At 49.5% G+C, this 23,471-nt stretch overlaps 1 protein-coding gene across 2 annotated transcripts in view; it reads left to right on the plus strand.

Annotated features, from left to right (window-relative positions):
- Window positions 1-23,471, plus strand: part of LOC105469030 (calcium voltage-gated channel auxiliary subunit gamma 5) — an 89,995-nt gene that overhangs the window by 50,775 nt on the left and 15,749 nt on the right. The window contains exons 5-6 of one of the 2 annotated variants that reach the window (XM_011719554.2): window positions 722-867; window positions 1,177-5,174. In XM_011719554.2, the coding sequence (XP_011717856.1) occupies window positions 722-867; window positions 1,177-1,434 (404 nt within the window). In that variant the 3' untranslated portion in view covers window positions 1,435-5,174. Of the gene's footprint in view, window positions 1-721; window positions 868-1,176; window positions 5,175-23,471 lie in introns of those variants that run through there. The other variant, XM_071083487.1, reaches the window with a different exon arrangement.

Raw genomic sequence — 23,471 nt, forward strand, 5'->3', positions numbered from 1 at the left:
GGGCCTATTTTACCCTTCAGTTCTGTAAAAGCCACTTTCTAGCTCAGTGGTTCACAGCCCTCTTAAGAAAATGCAGTGCCAGGCCCAGTGGCTCACGCCTGTAATCTCAGCACTTTGGGAGGCTGAGGCGAGCGATCACTTGAGGTTAGGAGTTCGAGACCAACCTGGCCAACATGGAGAAATGTCGTCTCTACTAAAAACACAAAATCAGCTGGGCATGGTGGCAGGCACCTGTAATCCCAGCTACTCGGGGGGGCTGAGGCAGGAGAATCACTTGAACCTGGGAGGCAGAGGTTGCAGTGAACCGAGATCACGACATTGCCCTCCAGCCTGGGTGACAAGAGTGAAAATGCACCTCGGAAAAAGGAAATACAGTGCCAGGTCCTCATCCCAGACCAGGTGTATCAGAATGTCCAGAGCTGGGGCTCAGGCCTGTGTGACAGATACGCACAGCAGCGTGAGAACCACTGGGCTTAGCCCATGGCTTAGGAGGGCAGCTATATAGGAGCTTCCTCCCTGAAACTATCTGCTGTCTGGAAGGTGCTGGTCTAAACAGCGTACTTGGGAGGAAAGTTTCTGCTCTCCTTTGAACTCCACTGAGAGCATTGTTACCCCAAGGCCGGTGGCTTTGCTCCCGAATTGCAAAGGGAGGTGGGTACCACCTCAGCAAACTTCCAGGGCCTCTGGGCTGAGCATCCCCTCTTCCCTGCTGCCCAACCAGGCCTCTCTCTCGTGGTGGGCCTGGTGCTCTACATCTCCAGCATCAACGACGAGATGCTCAACAGGACCAAGGACGCAGAGACCTACTTCAACTACAAGTATGGGTGGTCGTTTGCCTTCGCCGCCATCTCCTTCCTTTTAACGGAGGTAAAGCCTGTCACCCTAAGTAGGGATAGGCTGGGGCTGGGCGTCGCCCCACTGAGCCAGGGGAAACAGGGGAAAGGGGACATTCCACAAGCATTTTGGACCCTGGACCACCCACCCTACTTCCCTTCCTCATCCCAGAATGTGTCTTACCTTCCTGGGTCTCCTCCAACCAGGATGTCCCCCAGGGCCCTGCTCCTGTCCCCACGTTCACTTCCCACCCTACTCGAGCTGTGTCCTGTGCAAACCCCAGCCAGGGGAGATGAGGCAGGCCCCAGCAGTGAGCCGTCCTCTGCTGTCTTCTCCCTGTAGAGTGCCGGGGTGATGTCTGTGTACCTGTTCATGAAGCGGTACACCGCGGAGGACATGTACAGGCCCCACCCTGGCTTCTACCGCCCTCGGCTGAGCAACTGCTCCGATTACTCAGGCCAGTTCCTACACCCAGACGCCTGGGTCAGGGGCCGCAGCCCCTCCGACATCTCCAGCGAGGCCTCCCTGCAGATGAACAGCAACTACCCCGCCTTGCTCAAGTGCCCTGACTATGACCAGATGTCCTCTTCGCCCTGCTGAGCCTCGGCCTCCCCCATCCCTGGACTGTGGGTGGCCAAACAACCCTTCCTGTTCTCTCCAGGTGACCCCTGAGCCCCAGGCCTGTGGTTGACAGGCCCAGGCCACCCATGCTTAGATGTTGTCACTTGACCCCAGTCCTCTCCCTGCTTCTCCAGAAGGGCTCTAACTGCCCCAGCATGGGGGTGGGAGTCTGGAGTCTGCAGGCAAGCTGATTGTCTGGGAACATGGGAGAAGCCCCGCCCATGTGAGTGCCAATCACAGCAGTGGCTCCAGGAAGCCAGCAGGTCCCCACAAGCCCAGGAGAAACCGATATTCCCTCTGTATATTCTTCCTGCACCCCCAACTTCATGGCCCTAGGTCAGGGCCAGCTCTGAGATGCCAAGCTCCTTACACAGATGCAGCTGGACTTGTGCACTTGCCAACTGGCCTGGCCATTCACGTTCAAGATCTGCACCATCTGGCCGAAAGGTGACTCTGATACAGAGGTCTGGCTGGCTTAGACACGTCAAGCTGGCAGCGTTCCTTCTGAACCCTTTTTCCCTTTTTGTCACCCATGTCCCTCCACATGACACACCTGTCCGTGCTCGCCCCTCCCCAACACAGGCTGTGAACCTTTTCTCCTTGCCTCACACCAGAACTCAGCTGCCCTGGGCCCTGGCCCTAAGGGACTAAGGGTGGCTCTGAGGTCACACTGATGAAGTCACAAAGAGGTGTTAATGGCTGAAGACATCGTAATACGTATGGCCCTTTGATAACATATTTTACAAGAGCCTTTTATGCCTTAACCCAAATAACTGATTCTGACAATGAGAATTTTAGAATTGGGCTGGTCTGAGTTCCTATTACCAGACACTGTTTCTGGTCCTGGGGATACTGTCCCCTTACAAGGTCAATATTTCCAGACCAAGGCCCTAAGATGAAATCTTGTAGACAGCTAAACCACCTAAGTGGAAGGTAGCCTTTGAAGAGGCTGCCTGGGAGTGGGAGCTGGATTTGATGACACCTGGTGCGTCTTGAGTTCAAACAAAGGCAGACTTGGAATAATCCAGCTGCTCTCCGAAGGCTGCCTGTGAACATTTGGGGGTTGCCAATTTAATCCTAATATAGAGGAGTGTCTGCTTCCTGGGTGTAGGACAGATGTAGGCAAATCAGATTTTTCCAGAAGACCAGGCAGTGTGACACCCATTCTTCTGGTGGGAAACCAGACCTAGGGGGGTTTTAATCACCTTCCTTAAGTCCACAGAAGCCACTGCAAGCCATGCACCCCTTAGCTCTCCAAGTGTCGGCTCAGCTTAGACGTTTTTGGTTTTGAGATTTTGAGTAGCAAAACAATGCTGTGTGTCGCTGTTCTGCCTGCTCTCCTCTTGCCCTCTTTAAGATGCCGTTAGGTTCTGAGAACAGAAAGCCATGATGGCAATATGCGGACTCCAGCATGTAGTCCAGAAAGCTGCACGTGTGGTATGTGCAGCCTTGGAGGGGCTGTGTGTTAGGCAGCTGGGCTGCCATAATGAACTACCACAGGCTGGGTGGCTTAAAAACATACATGAATTTTCCTACAGTTCTGGGGACTGGAGTCCAAGATCAAGGTGTCGGCAGGATTGGTTTCTTCTGAGGCCTCTGTCCTTGGCTTGCAGACGGCTACCTTCCTGCTGTGTCCTCATGTGGTCTGTGTGCCGTGTCCCCGGTGTCCCTCAGTGTGTCCAAATTCCCTCTCCTGATACGGACACCAGTCAGATTGGATTTGGGTTCATCCCCAATTAATTGGTGGTTAATTTTCATGAAATAACCTCTTTAAACACTCTATCTCCAAATATAGTCATTCTACAAATGAATTTAGGAAAGACAGAGTTTAGCCCATAACAGGTATTTTGCTGTTGGATTCTTCCATGTGTCTCACAGCATGGTAGAGGAGAAAGATAAGAGAAGCCAATTCTGGTCCCAATTTAGCCACTCATTCACCACGAATCCTTGAGCAACACCCTTCCACTCTGAGGGGCTTGGCCTAAATGGTTTCCAAGCCCACTCTCCTCCTACCCACCCACAACTCCAATGACTCAGCCTCCTGTGGGAGGCTCCCTGTTGCTTTTGTATGTGACTTTTCAATCCTTACCTATAAACTGATAGCAATTGTGAGGCCCCCTTCCCTCTCCACTGGCACCCTTGCAATGAATACTGTTGTATTCTTCAGTTACTGTTTACAGAATAATACCAAAACCATGTTCTCCCCACAACAAAGTAAAGGAATCCGTTTTTGTGCTTGGAGACAGATAGCATTTCCAAACTGGACAATCATTTAGGTGAGCTCTACTCCAATTTTTATCAATGTAATTAGCTCTTAATTGCACTTTTCTCTCTCTAGAACACTTTCTCTGTCACTGTGCCAGGCTTGTTTTTTGTGCACCTGGAAAAAATAGAATCCACTCCTAAATACAAGCTGATTGTGGACTCAGACATCACTAGGTTCGGTCTTTACTGGCCCTGATGCTGAGCTGCTAAATGAAGGAGCCCTTAGCCTGGGAAGATGTGGTTTACACGCATCTTAGGAACAGGTTCTGGGCCATTTTTTTCCCCATCGGAGGTGGGTGAATGTGTCAATAATCATACCACCATCACAATTTCCTTTCTGTCTATAAATTCATCTCAGAATCAGGGCCTAGTTGCAGCCTCTCCTCAATCAGGAGATTTTTACCAAGCATTAAACATGTACAAACTCAACTCAGAAATCATAAATTAGGGTCTCTTCTTCAATATACATTCTGATCTTTTGTTTCCTCAAGCACTGTAAAAAAAATGGGAGGGGATAATAACACGAATAAACCCAAGTGTTATGAATTGTGGAATAAAATGACTTGGGGTAACAGGGAACAATCTGACATTGGTTCCCCCACACCTGGAACTCACTTTTTTTTTTTTCTTGTGAGACGATGTCTTGCTCTGTCACCCAGGCTGGAGTGCATGTAAGAGTTAAAGAAAGAGGAAAGAACCACAAAAAGTGGCTCAACAGTCAAAGACAGGTTTATTTTGGAGAATAAACCTGAGAGGGGTTTCTGGATGATTTCGGTCAGGAGCACTCTCTCCTACAGACTAAGAGTATTTATTGGTGAAAGAGCTTGGACTATTTCTGTGTCGGGGAGAAGTTTACGGCAGGGTTGGAACGTCTCTGGTCAGCAAGAGGTTATCTTGGGGCTGACATCTCTCTGGCTGGAGGGGAGGTTATCTCAGGGCTGGCATGTCTCTGGTCGGGGAGGGGTTTAGAATAGTTCTGGTCAAAGATGTCATTTGTGGTTTATGGTCATGCTGACCTTAGCCATTAGGCTGACATCCTTTGGATTTAGGTGGTTTTTGATCAAGGTGAACTTTAAAATGGCAGTGCTTGTACAAGATGGTGAAGCTCCTGCTCTATCAGTGCAGTGGTGCGATCTCAGCTCACTGCAACCTCTGCCTCCTGGGCTCCAGCAATTCTCTTGCCTCAACCTCCCAAGTAGCTGGGATAGCAGGCATGTACCACCATGCCCAGCTAATTTTTGTATTTTTAGTAGAGATGGGGTTTCCCCATATTGGCCAGGTTGGTCTCGAACTCCTGACCTCAAGTAATCTGCCTGCCTTGGCCTCCCAAAGTGCTGGGATTACAGGCATGAGCTACTGTGCCCATCCCCTACCTTCTTTCTTGTCCCATGGGTGAGTCAATGATGTCCTGCCAGCCCCACCAGTGACCTTCAGAAGAATTATGTGTTACCAGGACTGCATGCAGAGCTGGGGTGGGGGGGGTGGAGGTGTGGGGGAAATCCACAGGTGCCACAGGCTTATCAGTGATGTCCCTAGAGAACCACATGTGGGGGGCACCCCTCCTTAATGTTTGAGTAACTCTCCCTTCTCCCTAGATACAGGGGGTCTATTAGGGTTCTCTAGAGAAACAGAATCAATAGGATGAATATATAGAAAGAAAGATTTATTTTAAGAACTTAGCTCAAGAAGTTGTGGAGGCTTGGTGAGTACAACCAAAATATGATGGCGGAGGCTGGTGGGCTAGAGACCCAATGAGGACTTGCAGTTCGAGTCTAAACTTGCAGTCTCCTGGCAGAAATCCTGGCTGCTCAGGGGTAGTCAAGCCTTTGTTCTATTAAGACTTTCAGTGAAATGGTTGAGGCCCACCGACGTTAGCAAAGGTAATTGCTTTACTCGGTGTCCACTGATTTAAATGTTAGTGTCATCCAAAACACACCTTCACAGGACAGTTAGAAAAATGTTTGGCCAAATATTTGGGCAGCATGGTGGCCCAGCCGCATTCACACATAAAACCAACCATTGTAAGTGGAGAAAGGACAGTGGAGGCCAGGGGAGCCACATTCCAGGCCTGAGCAAATTGGTGCCTGGGCTCTGTTCCTTCACCAGCTGCCTGGATTTTGGGTACAAAGGCCCACTGGCAGCTCTGCAAGTCTTGACTTTCTCCCCACACTCAGTGAACCACTCTCATAGGCTCGTGTGACACTTGGAAGTTAACTTGCCTTTGGAACACAGCACTCTGCCTAGGGAGTGGGTGCATAAGTGGATGGATGAGTGGATTCTGCCTAATGCGCCTGTGCCTGGGGCCTGGCTAGCACTGTGAGTGTGGGTTCATCCATGGCAGCAGTGGCTGCTCCATGTGCCATAGAAGAGATGAGGCTCAGTGGTCACCACTACAGGGGGTGGAGGGTGGTACACTGGAGCCAGCCAGAGCCCCCACCAGGGCTGCTTTTGCTCTTTGGTTTCCAGGCATGCAGATGAGTGAATAGGAACTGAGCAGGTGCCCCTCTAGCATCCACATCTCCCAGGACAGGCGCTGGGGCCTCATGTCCTTAGTACTGGCAGAGCTGAGGTCTCTGGAGTCTCACATCCCTGAACCAGGATCCTGGGCCTCTACTCTGTGACCCTGGACATGTTACAACCTTCTGGGCCTGCCTCCACTTTCTGGTGTGTGAAGCCAGGACTCTGTGTGTGCTCACTGTGAGGCTAAGATTTTCTGCCTGGGTGGCCCTGTCCTTGAAGGTTTGCATGCATGGGCTCCCTGTCCTGCTGGTTCAGAGGCCTGAGTTCTATCGGGTGCTGCTGAGCCCTCTGTGTGTTACCAGCAGCCCTCCAGACTTCTGTCTTTTCATTCCTATAATGGTGGGGTATAGGTAAAATCACCTCATCAGGCTCTGTCCCCAGACTCTATCCCCATCTCTAGAGGCCGTAAGTTTTACAAGCAAAATGCAACCAAGCTCAAGTAGTAGACTCCTCTCAGCGCCTGCCTCCTGATGGAGGCACCCAGATGACAACACCCCAAAGAATGTGGAATTTAGCTAAGAGATCAGATACTCGCGGCACCCCAAGGAAGAATAAGATTTATGCATAACGGAGTGCACATGGCAGGCAGTAGCAGTGGGGAGACAGTTGAGAGGGAGGAAGGCAGAATTCTGCTGCCTTTATTCATGAGTTGGTAGCAAGATGGCAACAGTGATTCCAAACATCCTATCAAGATGCAACAGCATCAGAGGGAAGAGAAGGGTGGTCTTTTTCTCTATGTTTTTCTAAGGAACAAAGACAACTTTCCCAGAAGCAACCCCAGCAGACTTCATGTCATGTCTCGTTGGCCAAAACCAAGTCACATGCCATTCTTAAACCACCATCTGGCGAGGGGAACAGGGTGGCCATGTGCTCCAGTTATTTATTAATATACAAGTAATTGCCCCAAAACTTAGTAGGTTAAGACAGCAACAATCATAATTTTTTTTTTTTTTTTGAGACAGAGTCTCGCTCTGTTGCCCAGGCTGGAGTGCAGTGATGTGATCTCAGCTCACTGCAACCTCCACCTCCCGGGTTCATGCCATTCTCCTGCCTCAGCCTCCCGAGTAGCTGGGACTACAGGTGCCAGCCATCATGCCCAGCTAATTTGTTTGTTTGTTTGTTTGTATTTTTAGTAGAGACGGGGTTTCACTGTGTTAGCCAGGATGGTCTCGATCTCCTGACCTCGTGATCGACCCTCCTCAGCCTCCCAAAGTGCTGGGATTACAGGCATGAGCCACTGTGCCCAGCCCATATCATGGTTATTTCTGACAGCTTTAGGGGTTGGCTGGGCTCAGCAAGGCAGTTGGAGTCAGACAGTGGCTGTCATTTCAAAGGCTTCCCTGCACATTGGTCTGGCAATTGGTGTCCACTGGGACTTCAGCTAAGGTTGTCACTAGAACACCTATGCACACAGTCTCTTCTTAAGGCCTGGTCCTCCTCATAGGGTGACAGCTTGGTTTTAAGAGTAAGGGTCCCAAGAGACAGGAAGAAGCTTCATTGCCTTTCTGGAAGCAGCCTTTGAAATTACCTCATGTCATTTCCATCATAATCCCCAGACTCCCCAGATTTATAGAGAAGAGAACATAGATCCCACCATCTCAGATGTAAGGAGTGTCAGAGTTCCATTGTGAGGAGTGCATGAGAGATGGGATCTATGGTAGCAACCATCTTTGAGAAATACAATCTCAAGCACCATGATTGGCTTTGACCAGTGAGTTATTCTCCCAGCCTGGAGATTCTGAAGTTACTGTGGGGTGGGCTCTGAGGGTCTGTTTCTCTAACAAGCTTCCAGGTGATGTCAAGGCCATGACAGGCTCTAGGCTTTAGGGGTTTAGTTCCAGATCTCTGAATTTTTTTTAAAGCTCTCCAGATGGTTCTAATGTGAAACCAGGGTTGAGAACCACTGGCTTGGATCTACTGGGATTTATCACTGTAGCTGGGGATAAGGCCACCTTCTCCTGAGTCTGGCTGGGGAGTAGCATCCCAAACAAAATGCAGGAAAAGAAGGGAGAATGGTGCTGGGTGGACCCCTGAGGAGGTGGAAGCCCCAGGGACCCCCCTTGCTCTGTCTCAGCCTGCACAGGCCCCACCTCCTTCAACAAGGCTGTGCCTGGGGCAAGATGCCAACTTCATGGGCTCATGCCTAGCCTCTCTGCTCCTGAGCCCTTTCCCCAAGGAGCTGGTATTCACTGGTATGCAGCTAGAGCCTGCCCTTGGAAAGAGGATAGTAGAGGTCAGCATTCTGGAGCCAACATGCCCTCCAGCCCACTGTCAGGGCCAAGGATGGACTTCGGGCTGTAAGCAGGGATGATAAATCCTCAGAAATGATCTCTTGGTCTCGGGCTCTGACTATCAAGTTCAGGTCAATCTTCATCACTGGTCTTTGAATAATTCATTTTGTGCTCAGCAGTTGTAAAAAAGAACAAGGCTCGAAGGTTTAGAGGTTTCTGATTAGGCAATAAAGGAACCACGTATCACAACGTTCCCAGCTGACTAACTTGGGTAAATTTTTACTTTAAATCCACCCACACTCATACACCTCCCACCCTATTTCAGATACAACAATGTGTGTGAAAACACCATGTAAACTGTAAAGTCCTCCTTGGATTAAGTTATTTTCGTTAACAAAATGGTGAAGAGACTAAATTAAATAAACTGCATAAGGTGAGTAGCAGCTATTCAATTCGTAGCAATTCTCAGTGTCCTAAATGATCAATTCTGGAGAGCATCCTACAAGGTCAGTTCACAGGCTTGGGATTCACCATCTTCAACCCAGACACAGTCTCTTGCGACTGTTGATTTAGATACTACGACTTCAGCTTCAAACCCAGCAGGTCATCACCAACATCCTCACCACCAACATGCATCTAAAGTATCAGAGTCCTTGGCACATAATAGGCATTTTGCAAGCATTATCTCACGTAACCCTTTCCATCCTGTACATAGAATACTGAGACCTAAAAAAGTTTAGGGACTTGCTCATGACCACACAGCTGGTAATATTTGCACTGCTCTGCTCTACAAGTCCTGTTTCAAGTGCACCCCCAAGAGCCTGGCACCTACAGTCCTAAATGTTCAGCATGGTAAATGTATCCTCTTCTATAATCAGAGAAATAATCCAGGTTCCCATCCAAAGATAAATGGGGGAAGGAAAGGTCTAAATGCAAAAAACAGTGATGTATTATTTCCTGAAAGCCTCTACACATTAATCCTGATTTCTTCTCTCCCATCTCTACTCATGATGCCAACCAATGGCGTCATGAGTAATGGAAATGGCTCCAGAAAAACTCTGGATTTTCCTAACTGTGGTCAGCCAGTGGTGGAACCTCACCACACTCTTGTTCTGGAGAAACTAGAGCAACTGGAGAAAGACATGACACATGTTTGACCATGGCACATGTTTGGAGTGTGTGGTTAGGGGTCATCTGGTGCATCCTACCAACGTAACCCCAAGGAAAGTGCTGGAGGAACTGGGCTGAGATCCTGGAGATGAGCTCATGTCAGACTCTGGCCTCCAGAATCCATTTTCCTGGCTGACTCCCAGGGCACCATGGAGCAAATGGCTAGTGGGTGTGCCATGGGAGGTGAGACCCCCCGCAGCATTCAGAAATGCATCAGCTGGAGAGGAGGAAGAAGTGTTTTCGTTTGTTCATGATGTTTCCTGAAGCACCGGAAGTGTGAGCTCCTGGGTTGATGGCTGTGTGAGGTGCAAAGAAAAAAAAAAGTGTAGTGAGAATGAATTTTACTTAGATGCAAGGAGTGTCACCTTGTTGTGCTAAATCAAATTAAATCTGTCTGAGCCCCTGTTCACCTGGGTGGTGAGAAATTCAGTGTTCCCCAGGGTTGCATGGGAATCCAATGGGGAGGGGATGGCAGTGGCGGCCAGGCTGGAAATCCAAAGTCCAGTGGTGTAGGTGCCAGGGTTCTTGACACCTGGTATCCTGTGTCCTCGCAAACACCATCCTGCCACCCCCTCAGACCCTGCCAAGGACTCTGGTCTCTGCTGCTCTAGGAACCCATCAATTGCACCTCCTCACTCATTTCCTTCCAGGTGTGGGAACTGTCCCCACGGGTTGACTGCTCTCCCCGACCTCCTCCAAGGACTCCTTCCAATCTGCCACCCCCTTGGGAGGGTCCTGCATATCCTTCCTCAGTGGGTCCTTAGAAACTCAATGGTGGGCTTTTTTTGCCTGGATTGGGGGAAAGAAAAAGAGATGGGGAAAATGAAGGACTAATAATTTACCCTGTGATCCTATTACTAACAAATTAGTACTAATATATTATTTTGGCTATTGCTACTATTTCTTTAGCACCTATTACATAACAGCTTCTGTCCTGGGCTGTTTATCCAGTGCGATTTCATTTTATTTGCTTTGAATCCTAGTGCAGAATCTGAGTTAGTTACCCTCTCCAGTTCATGATGTACAGCCATTATTGGTTCACACAAGGCCTGGCTCTTGATTTTTTATTCATTCATTCTTTTTTTTCCTTGCCCCTCTACCCCATGAGCAACCATTCAGATGTGGTTAATATATACATTTTTGTTTCTATGTGCTCCTTAAGTGCATATTGTTTTCTGGCATGTGTATTTTAATTTAAATAAAGGGTACTGCATTATATATGCATCTCTCTTTATTTTTCATCCAGCACTGCTTTGACAACATTCTGCTTTCCTCCATGAACATATAGTTCATTGCTTCTAACTACTGCCAAGTATTCCACAGCCTTTACTTTTTACCTAAACTCCAGTGAAAATCCCAGTAATTAACACCAGGAAAGTGGGATTTGGAGGCCAGAGTCTGACATGACTCATGTTTAGGGTCTGACACCAATTCCCCCCAGCACTTCTCTTGGGTAATGTTGCTTCCAACTCCCCCACAACACACGCAGCAAACAGCACTGCTGAAAATACAGCTGTCTGTCTCCCCTTACAGACCTGGCAACCATTTCTTGGGGCCATACCGAGGGGTGGATGTAACGCATCACAGGCTATGTGTGCACTTAATTTAATCAACACGTTCTCATTGTTCTCCGGCACAGATGCTCCAGTTCATACTCCCCATGTCCCCCATCCCCACTAAAACAGCCCAGCATTCCTCAATCTCAACACTATTGACATTTTGAGCCAGAAAATTCTTTGTTGTGGGTGCTGATCCTTGCATTGCAGGAAGTTCAGCAGCATCTCTAGCCCCTACACACAGGATGCCAGTAGTATCCATATCCTCTGCTTGTGGCAACCAAAATCTCCAGATGTCCCCTGAGCGGAAAACTGTCTCCAGCTGTGAGCTACTTAGGCTTCCCTAGCTTTTGCCTTTTTGCCAGTCTAGTGGGTTCCCCCCTACATTCCCAGCAATCCTACAGCCAAACTACCCTCAAAACACCTGATCTCAGAAGTGAGGCAGGGTCAGGCCTGGTTGTTACCCGGCCAGGAGAAGATGGTACGCTGAACTCCCTGATACCCATCACTCAGCTTCCATGAGGACCAACTCATGTCTGACCCCAGATTCTTTAGAGGCAAATCCCAAACATTGGATCACTTCTTCTGCAATGATTTCCTGCTGTATCAGCAAAAAATCAGGATTCTTTTAAAATCACAGTGCCAACAATACACTTAAAACATTAATAATTCCTTGATGTCATCAAATGTCCAGTTCAGTGTTCAGATTTTCCCATTTTTTAATTTTTGAGATGGAGTCTCACTCTGTCGCCCAGGCTGGAGTGCAGTGGCATGATCTTGGCTCACTGCAACCTCCACCTCCTGGGTTCAAGCCATTCTCCTGCCTCAGCCTCCCAAGTAGCTGGGACTACAGGCACCTGCCACTGTACCCGGCTAATTTTTGTATTTTTAGTAGAGACGAGGTTTCGCCATATTGGCCAGGCTAGTCTTGAACTCCTGACTTCATGATCCACCCACCTCGGCCTCCCAAAGTGCTGGGATTATGGGTGTGAACCACTGCGCCCAGCCAATTTTCCTTATTATCTAAAACATGCATATGTGTCGGTGCTTTACTGTTTATCAAGACCCATATAATACCCTGGCCTTGCAATTGTTTTCAGGTCTCTTACATTTCATCCATGAGTTTCTCCTCCTTACCGATGATCAGTTGGCCCATACAGTATCACATAGCCCAGAATGTTCTGACTGTATCACCCTGGGCTTGGTGAATGTTTCTTTCCATTGCATTTCCTGTGAATTGGTAGACGGATCTAGAAGCTTGATTGGATGCAGGTCTGACCTGTTGACAATGAAACTCCTTCAGGAGGCATGTGACACCTGGCCATCTGGCTGTACTTTTTTTTTTTTTTTTTTGAGACAGAATCTCGGTCTGTCACCCAGGCTGGAGTGCAGCAGCGCCATCTTGGCTCACTGCAACCTCCGCCTCCAGGGTTCAAGAGATTCTCCTGCCTCAGCCTCCTAAGTAGCTGGGATTACAGATGCCCACCACAACACCCAGCTAATTTTTGTATTTTTAGTAGAGACAGGGTTTCACCATGTTGGACAGGATGGTCTCAAACTCCTGACCTCAAATGATCCTCCTGCCTCAGTCTCCCAATGTGCTGAGAGTATAGGCCACCAGGCTCCACCATGGCTGTCTTTCTTCTGGGAAGTTAGCAGTGATTGATAGTCACGGCCCAGGTTCATTACTGTTAGTGGCTACACAGAGGTGATGTTCTAACACCCTTCTTTCTTCATTACGAGCTGGAGCACTGCTGTTCAGAGAAACCTCCCTTCAACCGCTCTCGAGTTTCTGTGCCTCGGTCCTCATGCCACTCTGTGGCTGCACACAACTGCCCTACAGATGCACCCAGGCCCCAGTGCATGGACATGGGGATGGTTTCCAGCAACAACGTCCACCTGTAACATTCTGCCTGCCCTCCCACCCCCGGAAGCCACTCTCATCTTCATTTTTCACAAATCTCCAAGTCATGAATATTTGTGTCCTTATCCTTTCTGGCTCCTGTGTTTTTCTTCTGCTTCAAGGCCATGAAACAACCACATTGAGATGTCTCCCCTAAGAAGTCTGCCCTGATTCAATGTCTCAAGAATGGCCACTTCTTTGCTAGGTTTTGGAGAGGCCCAGGGCAAGCCTGGAGGCCATTCCCAGGGAGGCTGGGAGGGTCTCAAGTTTGCCCTGGCACAGGGTGATGTTGCTGGGAGCTAACACCCCCACTTCTGCTCCCATGTGGAAAGGGGCCTTTCCTGGAGGCCCCCGCCAGCTGTGAGTCACCAGCTCCTGAGCCCCAAACCCCACAGAAGAAATGCAAATGGATTCTGGTGAATAGAGAACTCAAGCCACCTCTGTGTGGGAGAGGATGTTATAATATCAGGCTGTCGGCAAATTAACGTTATTAAACAAATGCACAAAAATAGCAGCCATAATTATTCCCATACAGTAGCTCAATCTGGAACTTTCAGGGTGTTTTTGTTCACCCCCCACCCCCTGAAAACAGGGCTGTCGCTGCTCCTGTGGTCCTTCCTCCTCCCTTCTCTCCAAGATGCTGCAGAGCAAAGAGGCCTTGAGCAAGCTCCCAGAACCTCTTTGTTTCCTTGGGAAATGATAAAATCACAGGAGCTAAGATTTCTTCAATACCTAAGCGCCAGGCCCATATGGAACTCGATTTACAACCTATTGAAGGAAATGCTGTTGTTCCCATTAGACAGATTAGCAAGCTGAGTCCAAGAGAGGCCATGTAACTTGCCTTGAGGTCACTGGGCTTGAGGATATGAATGCCTGGGCTTGAGCAACATGTGACCTTTGCCCTTTACTCTTTGACTTGCTGCTCCAAATGTTCCTCTCCCCAGTATCTTCCTCTGTCTCTCTAGAGACGCTTCACCTCAAAGTACCTGGCCATGGCACCATGGCTTTTGAAAGCCGCTGTGTTCCGTGGAGCTCCGTATCTCCCTGCTCGGGGTGGCCAGTGCCCAGGGCCAGGTTTGGGCCAGGGTTCCTTGCAGGAGAGCAGAACAGTGGGGATCGAGGAGGGGTGACGTGCCAGCAGAGGCCAGCTTCCTGGCAAGTTGGCGTGAGGACACAAGGTCATGGGGGAGGTGAGAGACCTGGGAAGGGGGTGCCCCAAGCACAGATCTGAACATCTCTCCAGCCAGGCTGCGCACATGATTGCAGGAGCCTGTGTCCTACAGCAAACGGGGCCGGTCCTGGTAGCAGCCCGCTTCTCGCTTTGACAGGCGGATCAGTCCCCCTCTCTGAGCCTCCATCTCTGCATGATGCCTGCCTCTGTGTCAGGCTATAAAACGTCACACATTATGCAAAGGATGCATGTGACAGGTGCCCATTAGGGATATCACTGGGGATACAGCCATAAAGGGCCTTCCCAGGAGCCACACTCTGAGCTGCAGCTGGGTGTGGAGACAGCAGTCAAGCCCAGGTCTTGCCCCTTTGTCCTCAAGAAGCTGTCCAGCGAGCAGAGAAGCCATGATGCTGCCCCTGATGACTCCCGTAATCACCATGTGGTAGACGCCGTGAGCCCACCCGGATGTCCCTGCAGTCAAGGCTGTGGCACTCTGGGCTGCTGGGAGGCCTGTCCTCAGGCGACCCTCAGCCGTCAGCCCTTACCCTGGGAGCTGCCTCAGCTGCAGAGCACCACCTCACCCTTGGTCATGCCCTGCCCTGGGCAGCCCACATCTAGGGACCAGTGGGCTGGGAACAAAGGCCTGGTGATCTCAGGTGACTCAGGATAACTCTGAAGGGCTGGTCTGCCTCCAGTGCACCCTAGGAGTGGGGCCTGCTCTGCAGCCGGGCTCCTCCCCCTGCCCATCGCCCCTCCCACCCTTCCTTTCCCAAGTACCTGGCTCCAGGACATCCCCAATCCCCTGCCAGCTCTTTCTCTGTGCCTGCTTTCTGAGGTATCCAACCTGTAACATATTATCACTATAATTACGTAAGTGCTGATGATGTCGCCCAGGATTGCTTGCAGGTGAGCCTAAGTTGAGAGAAATTGCAGGCAGCCGCAGGAACATGCCATAGAGAACATCTTTAGTTTCTGCCTGCCCGAGGGCCCCTCTCCCCTTCTTCTGGCCAAGGAGTGAGGAAAGGACTCAGGCTGGGTTATAGTTCCTCATCCCGGCTCTGCTGGTGAGGGGTAAGCTTGGGCAGCTCCTGCAGTGCCAGGCACCAGGTCAGGCCTTTTACAAACATGACTGCATCTAAGCACATCAATCATGGGTCCCCATCTTTCAGGATTAAAGAGGTCACTTGTCCAAGATTACACAGCTAACGAGTGGTGGGACTGGGATCCAATGGTTTTCACATGGGGCTCCGAGGGGCGCTGGGACCTTCATGGGGTCCCTGGAGAGAAGGGGGTGAGGAGGAGGTGAAGAGGAGCCTGAGAAGAGGAGCCTGAGTAGGTGGTGCTCCCCAGCCTTCAACGGCGGCAACTCAACCTGCACGGATTTCACATGCCAGGAGGATGCCACCCTATGCCGGCATCTCAGGCAGCCTGTGCTTGATTTCCCCAATGTCACGTTGACTTTTCCACGCAGAAGTGCTTCTGGAATCAGACAGCTCCAAGCAGCTGACCTTTCTTGCATGCAATTCTGTCTGCCTCAAGTCACTTCAATCTACTGATTTTGCTCTGCCCTTAGGAACCACACCAAGTAGACCTTGCTTTTCAGGTTAGCACCTGAGGGTAGTTACCTGACTTCACTGAGTGGCCAACCATGTCCCCTCCCTCTTTTCCCTCCTGTGGGTGCTGTGCTTCCGGATGTTTCATCATCCTGGTTACTGTCCTCTGTAGAACCTCCAGATTGCAATGTCTCTTTAAAATATAATTTCCAGAATTGATTCAAAACTCTAGCACCAAATGCCAGGGACTCTTACGTTTCTTGATGTGGGCACCATGTATTTGCTCATTTTCTTTATTAAGAAAATGACCTAAACCTGTAATCTCCAATGCACAGGTGCTGTGCAGGTCAGCAGTGCCTAAGCTCTCTTCACCAGCCTGTGCATGGAAAATTGGTTTGGGGAGCCAAAAGTCAATACTTTACATTTACCCCTTTACCAAATTATACATTTGACCATGGAACACAGAACGTGCATGCTCGAAGAGTCATTTTTTTCTCCCAAATTCATGTGCTCACCCAATTTTATCAGGAAAAAAAAAAGCTAACAATTCTGCCCTCTTATGGCCAATTTATTATTTTCCTCTTCTTTAACCTATTTTCCTGGAACAGAATGGGACAAGTGGATTCCCTACACGGTTTGGACATCGTGTAGCACACATTTCATATAGGATAGCTCCCATCTGCTGGTGGAAATGGAGAAGAACCTATAATAAGATGGCTGGTGAGGGTAGTTTCAGGAGCCTGGCTCCTCAGCCCTAGCCATCCACTCACCATGCTTGGCAACTGTGGCTGCCCTGTAAGGCAGGAGAAACTTCTATCTACAAAGAACCTCCAAAAGGACTAGGAATCAGCCTCCGGTGTTTCCTATTTAATTTTGAAACAATCTTATAGAAACAAACTTACAGAAAAGTTGCAAGGCCAGAACAAAGAACTCTTATAAAGGAGGGCTCCCAGGCTTTTACGGTAAATGGCACCCTCGGGCCTCAGAAACTTTTTCCCAGCACCCCTAGGCCAAAAGCACCCAACAGTTCTATTTATCAAATACAAACAGCCCCCGACTTGCGATGGTTCACTTATGATTTCTCTGCTTTACAGTGGTGTCTGCGAAATTGATACACATTCACTCAAACCCATACTTGGAATTTTGAATTTTGATCTTTTCCCCGCCAGGGATGCACAGTACAATACTCCCACACGAGATATTCAGCACTTAATCCTAACACAGGCTTTTCATTAGATGATGGTGCCCAGCTGTAGGCTAATGTAAGTGCTCTGAGCATGTTTAAGGTAGGCTAAACAATGATGCTCAGCAAATTAGGTGTATTAAATGCATTTTCAGCAGGGCGTGGCGGCTCACGTGTGTAATCCCAGCACATTGGGAGGCTGTGGCAGGAGGATCACTTGAGCTCAGGAGTTCAAGACCAGCCTGGGCAACATAGTGAGACCCTGTCTCTAATTAAGAATTGATTAAAAGGATAAATAGTACAAATGCATTTTTGACATATGATATTTTCAACTTACAACAGGTTTATTGGGACATAATCCCATAGTAAGACAAGGAGCATCTGTAGTTAGGTTTCTGTGCCTTAGTCCTCATTCTACTCTGGAACTGCACATGGTCTGCTGTGTGGAAGCCCCCAGGCCCCAGTGGAGGGTCACGAGGATCGTTTTCGGCAATAACATCCACATGTAGCATCTACCCGCCCTCCTCCAGAAGCCACTCTTTCATCTTCATTTTCAACACAAATCTGGAAGTCGTGAATATTCATGTTATTATACTTCTGGCCCCTGTGCGTTCCCTCTGCTCCAAGGCCATGAAACAACCACATCACACATTCCCCTCTATGCAGTCGGCCCTGATTAAATGGCTTGAGAATGACCACTTCCTTGTCAGGTTTTGGAGACGCCATTCTCAGGGAGGCTTAATAGTGGTAGTCTGGTAGATGTTGCTGTGCTTCCGTCAAACATTTAAAGGATCCTGGCCGGGTGCAGTGGCTCATGCCTGTAATCCCAGCACTTTGGGAGGCTGAGGTGGGCGGATCATGAGGTCAGGAGATGGAGACCATCCTGGCAAGCATGGTGAAACCCCGTCTCTACTAAATATTAAAAAATTAGCCGGGCATGGTGGTGTGTGTCTGTAATCCCAGCTACTCTGGAGGCTGAAGCAGGAGAATTGCTCAAACCCAGGAGGCAGAGGTTGCAGTGAGCTGAGATCACACCACTGCACTCCAGCCTGGGTGACAGAGCGAGACTCCGTCTCAAAATAAAATAAAATAAAATAAAATAAAAAAATAAAGTATCCTATGGCACTCCTGAAAGTTTACTGCAGCGCCCTGGGGCACCTCGGAACATGACTTGAGAACCGTGGTTCTGGGCTAGTAAGTTGCCAGCTTGGTGCCCCGTCATCCTTAAATTCTTTAGTGTGTGCTTCCTGCAAAGAAGGACATTATCCTACACACGTAACACACTCATCCCTATCAGAATCCACAACAATGCATCACTACCATTCAAGTGCCACAATGGAGGTCAGTACTGAGACTCACAGTGGACCAAAGGAGGGAGTGACCAGCAGGACTGATGGGTCTCTTTGCAAAGGGAAAAGAGGAATGGGAGTTTCCCAGGTAGGAGGGGACACTATGCCATGCCACACAGGTTTAGGGAAACTTGGCATGTTTGGGAATGCAAAGTTCACTAAGGCTGGAGCTTAAAGACCAGAGACATATGTTGGGGCCAGAGGCAAAAGACCCTTGAACTCCAGATGAAGGATTGTGAACCTCACCCAAAAGGCAGTAGGGAGCCAAAAGACATTTCAGGCAGAGGTCAGGCAAGCCAGCTTCATTTCTGAGAACAGTGTACCGGGCGGCAGTACAGATGGTGGAAGGAGTAGAGAGAGAGGCTGAGCTGGGACAGGAGATGGGGCTGCTCAGGAGCCCAGGGGGGACCAGGGGGCTGGAGGGCAGCCCCCCAAGGCCAGGGCCTGCTGATTCTCAACCCACACCAGACTGTGAAGATGGAGACCAGCCCTCTGCTTCGTCTGCATCAACCCTGCACCTCATTGAGTATTGTAGTGTAGCATAGTGTAGTGAATCTCAAAGCCGGCCCATCCAAACACAGGTGTGAGAAACTGACTGAAGCCACGTGGAGAAGTTCAGCTGTCAGGACACAGCACAACATCTCAGTTAATTCCGGAAGCACTGGAGTCCGAGGACTGGACTTGTTTTAAGGCTGTGCCATGTGCTAGGTCTGGGGTCCCAGCTACTCACCTCACCTCTCTCTTCCTCACTTAACAAAAGGATAATAAGAATCAACTTTATGAGCTGCATGAGGATTCAAGGAAGACAGCCTTATGAGGTTCTTAGCCAGCGCCCGGCACAGAGTAAGAGTAAAGTAAATGTCAGCTAATACCTTCACACTTCTCGAAAGGTCTGTGTCTCAACAGAGGAGTTTCTTTCATCACAGACCAAGCCAAAGGACCAAGTTTGTACAATCGGCAAATTCTTAAGAAGCAAGATGTTGGGGCTGGGCCTGGGAACTGGAGATGGAGATGGGGTTGGAGCAGGGTGGGTGTATTAGCCTGTTTTCATACTGCTATAAAGAACTGCCCAAGGCCGGGCGCGGTGGCTCACGCCTGTAATCCCAGCACTTTGGGAGGCCGAGGCAGGCGAATCACGAGGTCAAGAGATCAAGACCATCCTGGCTAACACGGTGAAACCCCGTCTCTACTAAAAATACAAAAAATTAGCCGGGTGTGGTGGTGGGTGCCTGTAGTCCCAGCTACTCGGGAGGCTGAGGCAGGAGAATGGTGTGAACCCGGGAGGCGAAGCTTGCAGTGAGCTGAGATCACGCCACTGCACTCCAGCCTGGGCAAAAGAGCAAGACTCCATAAAAAAAAAAAAAAAAAAAAAAAGAACTTCCCAAGACTGGGTAATTTATAAAGGAAAGAGATTTAATTGACTCACGGTTCAGCACAGCTGGGGAGGCCTCAGGAAACTTACAGTCATGGCAGAAAGTGAAGGGGAAGCAAGACACCTTCTTCGTAAGGCGGCAGGAAGGAGAAGTGCTGAGTGAGCGGGGAGGAGCCCCTTATAAAACCATCAGATCTCGTGAGAACTCACTCGCTATCACAAGAACAGCATGAGGGAAACCGCCCCCGTGATTCAATTACCTCCACCTTGTCTCTCCCTTGACAGGTGAGGATTATGGGGATTACAATTCAAGATGAGATTTGGTTGGGAACACAAAACCTAACCATGTCAGGGCTTTCAGGCTGCAGAAGGGAAAGCTGGAAAGGAAATCCAGAATGCAGCAGGATATTTTGACTCCAAGAACTGGGCAAGAGCAGAGACTAAGCAGAGGACATGGCGTGGATGGGTGGATGGTGGAGGGGAGTTGGGAGAGGTTCTGGAGCTGGCAGGCATGGGGCAGAGGGCAGGGACGGCATGAAGCAGCATCAGCTGCCTCTGCCCACTCAGAACACAGAAACTCCGCCCGCCAATTCCTGGTGTCCTCAAAAGGCAGAGGGAGGCAACAGCAGCATTCATGGCCAGGCTCAGAGGGCACACCCTAGGGAGTCGGGGGAGAGGGGGAATCATCCCCGGGACGATCTTGGCCCAGCTCCTGGGGCAGCAGGGAAGGCAGTGGGGAGGGATGCAGGTCGGCCGGCACGGACCCACACATAGAAGCCTTGACAGAAAGAGAGGCCATTCCTACACCACTTCTTGGTTCCAGTCATTGGCACATGCTCTATGAGAGAAGGGGATTTCCTCTGGGAGAGGAGCCTGCAATAGACTGAATGTGAATGTCCCTGCAATATTCCTGTGTTGAAATCCTAATCCCTGGTGTGATGGTGTTAGGAGATGGAGTCTTTCAGAGGCCATTAGGTCACGAATGGGTTTACTGCCCTTATTAAAGTGACCCCACAGAGATTCCTCGCCCTCTTTCCATCACGTGGGAATACAAAGAGAAGCCAGCCATCACAGCCCAAAAGAGGGCCCTTAGCAGTGCCGGACCATGCAGGCACCCTCATCTCAGACTTCCAGCCTCCAGAACTGCAAGAAACAATGTCTGTTGTTTAGAAACCACCCAGACTACGGCACTGTGTTACAGCCGCCCCAGTGGACTAACACAAGCCCCAAAGATGATTAAAATTAACCAAAGATAATTAAAATTAAATAGATTTTTTTAAAAAAAAGAAACACCAAAAACCCACTGCAGTTCAAACACACTTAACTGGACAGAAAATTTGTAGGGAAAAAAAAGATAGCGGTAACACACACACACACACCCCCCCCCCCAAACGCCAAGCTTCCGAATGCAGAGCAGGTGTGTCCCACCGGGAGAATCTTGCCATCAGGAGACTCTGGCTGATAATTAAGCTACAAACTTGTAAAGAGGCACGGCTGTAGCCAGAGAACATTGTAGATCATTATGAAATTTCACCATCTCTAGCTAAGGCGAAGAAAAATGTGGAGAATCTAGCAATCACCTCCAAAAGCTTTTGCTTAGTGCCAGTACAATCTAAGAACAAGGAAGGGGTCAGAGAAGGGCCGCGACAGAAGGAGAGGCCAGGAGGGGGCAGGCCCCGGGCACAGGGTTTGAGCCCTTGTGTCTGGGGCTGTGGGAGAGGACTCGCTGATAGCAAAAGTTGCTGCTGGCAGAGTTCCCATTTTTTCAGCCCTTGCCCCCGGATCTGGGAATGTGCCACTCACTTCCTGTAGTCTTTCTGCCTTTGAGAATGAATTTCTAAACAGTAAAGATCCAGCTCTCTGAATTCACCAGCCATGACTTTAAAACAAGTTTCCCAACTTCAGAGAGGCACATCTGTCATTGACTTGGGGGGCCATTTAGGGAATCAAGTGTCCCTCACCAGGGCCCAGCTGGTTGGCATGGAAACCCTCAGTGCACAGATGCAGGCTCTGGCAGGTTCTGGTATATTCTGGGGCAGAGCAAACTCCCCCGCTGTTCTGATGCAGCCTGTCTTGGCGCCCTGGAGCCTGTCCATGGCTAAAAGCCAAACCACGTCAACGTTGAGATATTTTCCACCAGCACGTTATCAGTCAACAAATAATGGGAACGCTAGACATTGAGTAAATAAATACAAATTTGAACAGGGGACCTAAGGGGACTTCTGACCAGTGGGGTCTGTGGTCAGCGAAGGCTTCCCTAAGGAAATGATGCTTGAGCCCAGTCCTGGATGAATGAGTGAGGGCTCCCCAAGGAAAGGTCTTGGACAGAGGATTTCATGGGACTGTCAAGGGAACAGCTTTGAGGTGGGCTTGAGAAACTTAGAGGAGCCCAAGATAGCAAGCAGGAGAGTGGAAGAACATAATGGGGTGGAGGCTATGGTTGGGGTGAAAATGCAGGCTATAATTGTTGTGCACGCCACCTGGTATTTTTTAAAGGGGGCGAGGGTGATGAGCACCATTTTTCATAAAAACAGTCAACTGCTGCTGGGTGCGGTGGTTCACGCCTGTAATCCCAGCACTTTGGGAGGCCAAGGCGGGCAGATCACCTAAGGTCAGGAGTTCGAGACCAGCCTGGCCAGCATGGTGAAACTCCAACTCTACTAAAACTACAAAAATCAGCCAGAGGTGGTTGCAGGCGCCTGTCATCCCAGCTACTTGGGAAGCTGAGGCAAGAGAATGGCTTGAACCCGGGAGGCAGAGTTGCAGTGAGCCAAGATCACGCCATTGCACTTCAGCCTGGGCAACAGAGCGAGACTCTGTCTCAAAAACAAACAAACAAACAAACAAAAAACAGTCAACTCCAAACTTCTCCCAAGCCAGACAGGCCAGTTCACAAGGGCCTGATGTCTTTCTCTACCAGGAGGAGAATGGCCTGATGAAACAGTGGCTACTTTCCCCGCTGCTTACCTGAGAACACAGAGTCTTGGCAAATCCAAATAACTTGCCCCAAACCAGGAGGCCAACATGTGAAGGATCCTGAGATTTGGAATAAGATTTATCTGACCCAATTTCCGTCCTGGCACAATTTGCCTGCCGCCTGCAACTGAGTTTTCACTGAAGGGTCACTCACTCCGCCATTGAGTGGTATTTATTGAGTGCCTATTGCATGCCAGAGGCTATTCTAGGCAGAGCCCCCAACCTTTAGGAACTTACCTTCTGGAGTGGGGATGAGAGGATGGAACGCAAGAACCACAAGAACACACGCCCAGCACAAGCGTAGTGCAATGATGAAGATACAATAGAATCAGGTGGAAGAGACCCAGGGGAGGCCTCTCTGAGGACGTGACATTTGGGTTGAGACGTGAATGGCAGGGGACATTTGTGGACTCTATTTAAAGGTTGTGATTACGTTCAAAAATGGCGGCATAATTCCTGTGAATGTGAAATGTGGCACCGAGCCATGGCCAAGGTCGCCTCCTCAGACGCAAAGGGAGACGCGCCCTCTGGTGTTCAGATCCAGCAATTGCATGGATTGAGCCGGCAGAAAATCAAAACTCAGGGCGTATTCAACATCCGCAGATAACAAGAGAGAGAGAATTCCTTGGATTACCCTGCAATTCAGAGGCAGTACGATGAGTGTTCTTAAGCCATAAATCAGTAAATATCCCCTAAATAAATAAATAAAAATCTTTAAACTTCAAGTAGATCCGTCTATGCCCGCACATGCCATATGTTTTGCAACA

Source organism: Macaca nemestrina, chromosome 17 (assembly GCF_043159975.1).
Source record: "Macaca nemestrina isolate mMacNem1 chromosome 17, mMacNem.hap1, whole genome shotgun sequence".
In the NCBI taxonomy this organism is placed as follows: Eukaryota; Metazoa; Chordata; class Mammalia; order Primates; family Cercopithecidae; genus Macaca; species Macaca nemestrina.